General features: G+C 49.2%; 1 protein-coding gene across 1 annotated transcript; it reads left to right on the top strand.

Moving 5' to 3' along the window:
- The first annotated feature begins 230 nt into the window (after positions 1-230).
- On the top strand, positions 231-6,848 carry LOC102449969 (ecto-ADP-ribosyltransferase 5-like). Its single transcript, XM_075919665.2, has 4 exons — positions 231-401; positions 846-914; positions 2,101-2,824; positions 5,948-6,848. Exons 1-4 carry the CDS (start codon positions 375-377, stop codon positions 5,971-5,973), a joined length of 846 nt encoding a protein of 281 aa, XP_075775780.2. The 5' UTR covers positions 231-374; the 3' UTR covers positions 5,974-6,848.
- Positions 6,849-7,488: the final 640 nt, after the last annotated feature.

The raw sequence follows: 7,488 nt of genomic DNA on the forward strand, positions 1-7,488 counted from the left end.
CTATGCTGTAACCTGGAGAGGCAATAAACTTCCTCTATTCCACCGGCTGGTGCAGTCTGTTTGTGCCATTTCGGGGTGCAGGAGACGGGGGACCCCCAACGCGCTGTCACAGCCTCAGATCAGCCCCATCGGGCAGGAGGATCTGAGTTCAGTTGCTACCATGAAGGTCTGAGTGGTCGGGCTGGGCAGCCCTGGGGGACTTAGCATGGCGTTGCTGGCTGGGCTCCACGGTGTGGTATGATCACTCCCGGCAGCAGACTCAAAGGCAGCAGGGTGGTTTCCTGTTTGGGTGCAGGGGGGAGGACTCACAGGAAAAGTCTCAGCACGCTTTAAGGCAGTGAGTGCCTTGGGCAGCACCTCACTCTGAGCCTACCATGGACATCCAGCCTTTAGACCTGCAGGTATGGTAATATCTCTAACCCCTGGGGTCAAGTCCATCCCTTGAACTGGTCGCCTGGCGATAGGTGGCCTTTTCTCTTCATTAAGAGCAGCTAAGGAGTTGGGGGTTTTGGAGATCCAATTGATGAGAACTTAAAGGGGTTAGATCTTTGGGCGGGGGCTCTTCAGGTGTCTCAAGCTGCACCCTTAACATTATTAGTCACTTCTGAACATTTAATCCTAAGGAAATAGAATGGCCTGTTTATATTTTAACTTCCAAAAGAAACAAAGGAAAGATTGAGCCCAGACATATTCTCAATGTTAACTCTTCCCCCAGCTTGTAAAGGTCTTTCCTTGTTTAAATGTCTTCATAGACGACCCTGGCCACCTTGGAACAAGGGAGCCCATGCAGGCATTTCTCTTGGTTCCTGCTGGAGTTCTCACGGCATTTTCTTCCTGTCCCACAGGGGAAGAGGATATTTCTGCTGATCACCGTGCTGTACCTTTGTGCTCACACTTTGATGGCTACCCCTCAGGTAACGGCAGCTGTGCTGTGTTTTTTTAAGTTTATCCTGCCCAGACTAACTCTGGAGGTTTTTCGCCTTCCTCTGTAGCATGGGGCACAGATCACAGCTGGAGGATTCTCTGCATCTTGGGGTCTTCAAACTATTTGAGGGCTTCAATATCTGAGATATAGGTGAGAGGATTATTCTAGAAGGGGGTGGGTGAGATTCTGTGGCCTGCACTGTGCAGGGGGTCAGACTAGATGATCATAATGGTCCCTTCTGACCTTAAAGTCTATGAGTCTAACTCGGCTACCCCCTGAAGCTTCTGTAACATTTGATTAGCTGTCTGTTGGTCAGTTACTAATGCTTTATAATCTGTTCATAAATGGCTGATAGGTTGGCAGTATTTAATACCATTAACTCACAAACATCCCACTCTCCCTACCTTTAATATCATCAATTCACAGACACTTACCTTCCTTCCTCTCCCTCCCCCCGCCCCGCATCCCCCTTCTGTTCTGAAATGTGATTTGTCCTTTTCATATTTGTTCATTTTTTTTTAATTGTATCCTTTGGTATATATGGTTGTGACTACTTTCTTCCACTATTTGATCTGAGGAAGTGGGTCTGGCCCACGAAAGCTCATCATCTAATAAACCATCTTGTTAGTCTTTAAAGTGCTACATTGTCCTGCATTTTGCTTCAACTACCCCAGACTAACACGGCTACATTTCTATCACTACTCTTATATAAATTAGACTTTAAAAAGTGGACCTGCTTGTCACAGGGTAACACCATAATATGCACATCAAATATATGCCGCCGACAACACCGCTGTGAAATCTCGCTATGAAATCATCAAAGAAATAGAAGGAGGTGAAAAAGAGAAAGCGAAACAGCAATACTATGTGTGTGGTGGTGGGAGGGAGGTGGTTTTAAGGAATGAACACTGAGTCACAGGTTTGAATACGCCCAGTGGTGGTTGCACATCTTGTTTTTTCAGAATTTCCTATGTATACTATAAAAAATGCCTATGGGTGTGTTTGGTAAGGCCTCTCTCTTTCTCAGTCTTGTTCTTGCCTTGTTTCTAACAGGGACGTTCAGTAGAAATGGCCCATGGGGGCTGGCCCTAGCTCAGTTCCACAAGTGCTGGGAATGTTGGGAGCCTAGCAGACAGGCAGCCACGCTGATATTTCATACACTATGTTGTTTCCAGGTGAGTTGCCAGACGCCGGCGGTGCTGGACATGGCATACGACGCTTTCGATGATCAGTACATAGGCTGCACAGAAAACATGGAAAAAATAATCAAGTCCGAACTACTGCCGCAAGAGAAGTCAAACCTCAAGAGTTTTAACGTAAGCTGGGAAGCTGCGGAAAAAAAATGGAATGAGAGGAAGGAAAACATCTCTCTGCCGGTAGGGTTTAAGAAGGAGCATGGAATAGCAATCCTGATCTATACCAGCGGTGGTAAGAAGCCTTTGTACCAGGTTTTCAACAGAGCGGTGAGAAAAGCTGGTCAATCCCAAGTCTATTATCTCGAACATTTCCCTTTCAAAGCCCTTCATTTCTATTTGACCCGAGCGGTGCAGCTCCTGAGAGACTGTGCTGAGATGTATGAGACGAAGGTGTACCGGGGCGTCGGGTCTCTCTGCTACGAACCTGATAAGAGAGGTGGCGACGTCAGGTTTGGGACATTTACCTCTTCATCTTTCAACAGTCATGTAGCTCAGAGATTTGGCTCGAAGACATTCTTCACCATCCAGACGTGCTTCGGGGTCCCCATTGCAGACTTCTCTTCGTTCGAAGAGGAAGAAGTACTGATTCCAGTCTATGAGCGTTTCAAGGTGTCTTCCTTCACCCGGGGCAAGAACAGCAACAAGTTTGTCCTTCACAGCACAAACCAGACTTTCAGCAATTTCAACTGCGCCTACATAGAAGGTCAGTAGGAGACGTTGGGTCTGATTCTCCCCACCCAGGGCTGTCATTTCAGCAGAGCCATTTCCTGGGGTATATTTATCACAAGTCTCATGTTAGTTGGGTTGCTTCTTAAAGCCCCTGCTCCTGGAGTCAGGGCATTATGGGACAATCTCTCCTGGCTAGTGATGTCCAGCAGAGAATTTCTCTTGTAGGTGTAAAAGGCAACGTAAGAGATTTCTGTGTCAACTGCTCTCACCCCACATCTATTGGGCAGGTGGGGTTTCTGAGGGCAGAGAGAAGAATTTACCACGTTCCCATACAAGGGTGGGCGTGATGAATGTCCCACCTCCCAGACCATTGCTACATGGCCTCCCATTCTGCTAAGCCTATGTCTACACTGGGAAGGTTTGGTGACAAAAGTGCTGTCAATAGGAAAAAGTTGCCAAAAGTGAAAACTGGTCAAACTATTTTTTCTGCCTCCCGTTGTCGACATTTCATGGCTATGTTGCTAGCTCCCTGTCGACAGAGAGAGCAAAGCAATATGGGTGAACATCCCACAATGCAGCATTGTGGGAAGGCAGAGCTGATCCCTGTGCTGCTTGGGATTCTCTCCGAGTTCTCCCACAGCATTCTCAGCTGCTGGGAGCAGCATCATAGGTAGCTCAGTGAGCTCTCCTTGCTGAGGAGTCAAAGCAGCACAGCAGTCTCTCCAGCCCTCGACCTACAGCAGCAGCTGTGTTCCTAGCAGGGCAGAACAGGAGCACTCCAATGAGTTGCTCTTTTATGTTTTTTCCCTGCACAGAGCAGCTCACTCCGCTGTCAGGTACTTCCTGGAGCTTTGAGGGGAGGGGCATGCCTGCAGGGCAGCAGAGATCATAAAATACTGAGTACAGGCAGTCCCCAAGTTACGCGGATCCGACTTATGTCGGATCCGCAGTTACGAACGGGGCCCTCCCTCTCCCTGGTCTCCAGCAGACCAGGGGGAGGAAGCAAAGCGGCGGAACACGCGGGCAGTGGACAGCCCAGACGTGTCTGGGCTGTCCGTTGCCCGCGTGTTCCGCCGCTTTGCTCCCCGTCCCCCTGGTCTGCAGACCAGGGGGACGGGGAGCAAAGCAGAGCAAAGCCGCGGAGCAGTGGCTGAATCTGGACGCCAGTTCCGACTTACATACAGATTCAACTTAAGAACAAACCTACAGTCCCTATCTTGTACGTAACCCGGGGACCGCCTGTAGAGCCATCAGGGCAAGCCTCATGGGATCCTGGCAGAAGCCAATTTTCATGACAAAACAAACAGCAGAGTCGACACTGGCTCTTTGTCACCAATAAAGGAAGGGGAAAAGAAAAAGGTATCTCACAGGGGTTGAAATTTTTTGTCTCCAAAACTGGGTGTCTTCCCAACAAAAGTTGTGTTACAATGTAAATGATCTTATTGTTTTGTTGCCAAAAGGCAGGTTTTGGTGACAAAATGTGCCAGTGTAGACAAGGCCTAAGTTAGCTCCCTTTGTTCTGCCAGGCAGGCTCGGGGAGGGGCTGGAAGGGTTTTTAGAATTGACTGGACAATTCACGGAGGGAGCTGAGTGGTGCAGTGAAAGTGTGCTGGGCTCATAACGCAGAGTTTGATGGACTGAAACTGTCCTCTGCTATGTCAGACTCTTATGAGTCAACAGGGCGCCCTTGTAGCCAAGAAGGCAAATGGCATATTAGGGTGCATTAGGAGGAGCATTGCCAGCAGATCCAGAGAAGTGATTATTCCCCTTTATTCAGCTCTGGTGAGGCCACATCTGGAGTTGCATCCATACAGAAATGATGTGGATGGTTGGAGAGGGTCTAGCAGAGGGCAACCAAAATGATTAAGGCCTGGAGCATGTGACCTATAAGGAGACGCTGAGGGATTTGGGCTTATTTAGTTTAGAGAAGAGTGAAGGGGGTTTGGTAGCAGCCTTCAACTCCCTGAAGGGAGGTTCCAAAGAGGATGGAGAGAGGCTGTTCTCAGTGGTCGCAGATGACAGAACAAGGAGCAATGGTCTCAAGTTGCAGTGGGGGAGGTCTAGGTTGGATATTAGGGAAAACTATTTCCCTAGGAGGGTGGTGAAGCACTGGAATGGGTTACCTAGGAAGGGGTGGAATCTCCACCCCGAGAGGTTTTTAAGTCCCAACTTGACAAAGCCTTGGCTGGGATAATTTAGTTGGGATTGGTCCTGCTTTGGGCAGGGGGCTGGACTCAGTGGCTCCTGAGGTCTCCTCCAGCCCTAGGATTCTATGGAGGGGCCTTTCTAGTTCCAGGAGTCAGGCTGAGAAGAGACTTGTTACTGAACAGGCGAGAAAGAGGAAATTATTTTCTGTATTCTAGTGGTGCATAGGAGTCCCAGCTGAGATCAGAGCCTGGTTGCACTGGTGCTGTAGAAGCACACTGCCCTCACCTGGAGAGCTCAGAGTCTAAATGGACAAACCAGACAATGGGAGGTAGAAAGGAAGGACCCTTGCTCCTCTTTTACCAAAGAAACTGAAGCAGCAGCTAAACAAAGTGACCTTCCCATGATCCCACAGGGAGTCTGGTCAGAGCGAGGCACCGAACCCAGATCTTGTGAGCGCCCACCCCCGGGGTTAGCCGCACAGCCATTTTTCTCTCACTGCTCTACCTCTTGCAGTTTCTGCCATAACTGACTGGCCCAGATGGGGTGTGCTCCTCCGCTGAGTTCTTAAAGCACGAGGGTGCTGCAGGGTGTGGCGATATCTGACAGGAGTAGCCGGGATCCCCTCTGCCTGGTTTTTTCTTCTATCCCAAAAGACTTTCCTGTTATTCTCATGTATTAATCCATGCTCACTAGGGTGCCCATAAGTGTCTGTGAGTCACTGATCAGTGACAGAGGCTGTGATTCCCAGTCTCGTGTCTTCACGGCAAACAGTGACCCTTCCTCAGCGAGTGAGCTGTTCCTTATTCCCCAGCAGAGACATGGGCATGCCTGGTATGCTGCTATCCAGCGTCCGGCGAGTTCTAGCTCTACCGAGTGAACCCCACTTACTCTGAACATGGCCTGGCACACGGGCGGGGGAGCTGCCTTTCTGGGGCTATCTCACCCAGGCAGTTTCTGAAGCAGGCTGAGGCAGACTGTAATGAACACAGGCCTTCTCTTTGTGTTTCAGGAAAGAAGGGGCGAAAAAGGGCTTAGCGCTCAGAAGAATTCCACACACCATCTGAGAGAGTGGCTCTCACAAAACACGGACACCTCCCATCCCTCCGGCAAGCCGCGATTCCTTGGTTGCTTTCTTGTCCTCCAGCAAATTATCCCCCTTGCTTTCCATCCCCAACACCCCCGACGTGAGTGTATGTTGCATTCCACGTCTCCCTACTGAAATAGCATCCCCTCGACTGCCTGCCAGGATGATGCCTAGGTCATGATGCATGGCAGGGAAGAATAACTTGTGAATCAGACCCTCAGTTCCAAAGGGAAGTTCCTGCACCTCATGGATTGGGAAGGCTACGGCTGGAGAAGCGCTCATGGGAGCCAGCGAGCAATATCCATGCCCCCAAATGGCTCCATGAGTTCCACTGGTCTCATCCCAACAAGCCCAGTTCAGCAATCTCTGAAGGCACCCTTGCGGGCAGGGTTGATGCAAGGCAAACCCCCAGCCATGCCAGGGCTACTCTTTCACAGCCCAACACAGCCAAAGTGAGTCCCAGGCATGCTGCAAGGACTCAGATGCCTTGAATGACCTTTAAACACAGCCTGCAGGCATGCAGCAGCTGCCTGTCCCTGACCAGAGTCTGGCTGAGAGACCTCCAGGCCTCAAAATGATCAAAATCAGGCATTTCCCACAGAAATAGGCCCTTTGCTGCTTTAATGTAAAATATAAACTTATCTGCTTGACAGGAGCTGTGAGGAGCCAAATTCTTCCCTCAGTTATAACACATACTATACATGTTGTTGGGTATACAGGTTTCTTTCATGACAGCCTCCTCAAAAGTGAGGGATGCAGCTTCTTTCCTGATTTGTACAATAGCTGGGCTAGTGAAGTATCTTTCAAAACACACACACACACACACACACACGATGGCTACGTCTAGACTGGCATGATTTTGCGGAAATACTTTTAACGGAAAAGTTTTTCCGTTAAAAGTATTTCCGCAAAAGAGCGTCTAGATTGGTAAGGGTGCTTTTCCACAAAAAGTGCTTTTGCGCAAAAGCATCCGTGCCAATCTAGACGGGCTTTTGCGCAAGAAAGCTCCAATGGCCATTTTAGCCATCGGGCTTTCTTGCGCAAAAAATTAAGGTGCCTGTCTACACTGGCCCTCTTGCGCAAGTATTCTTGTGCAAGAGGGCTTATCCCTGCGTGGGAGCGTGAACATATTTGTGCAAGAAGCACTGATTTTGTACATTACAAAGTCAGTGCTCTTGCGCAAATTGAAGCGGCCAGTGTAGACAGCTGGCAAGTTTTTGCGCAAAAGCGGCTGCTTTTGCACAACATCTTGCCAGTCTAGACGCACCCGATATGTTTCCTGATCAGCTCTTTCTTGTTTCTCCTATTTAGCTCTTTTGCCCATTGGCATCAATTTCAGTGCTATAATTGCATTGAGACCTGAAAATATGGCATTCCAAAACTAAGTGGAAGGCCAAAATCTTCCCTTCCTTCCACTGGCATCAAGAGGGTCTGAAAGGTGTAATTTGGGATATAATTTAGGCCAT

This window comes from Pelodiscus sinensis, chromosome 1 (genome assembly GCF_052426305.1).
Source record: "Pelodiscus sinensis isolate ZL-2025 chromosome 1, ASM5242630v1, whole genome shotgun sequence".
NCBI lineage: Eukaryota > Metazoa > Chordata > Testudines > Trionychidae > Pelodiscus > Pelodiscus sinensis.

Bases quoted from the DNA above. Each gene is read 5' to 3' on its own strand.
- LOC102449969 (XM_075919665.2), top strand. From the start codon at position 375: ATGGACATCCAGCCTTTAGACCTGCAG. The intron at 402-845 runs GTATGGTAATAT...CCTGTCCCACAG, and splicing joins TCCAGCCTTTAGACCTGCAG to GGGAAGAGGATATTTCTGCT. The intron at 915-2,100 runs GTAACGGCAGCT...TGTTGTTTCCAG, and splicing joins CTTTGATGGCTACCCCTCAG to GTGAGTTGCCAGACGCCGGC.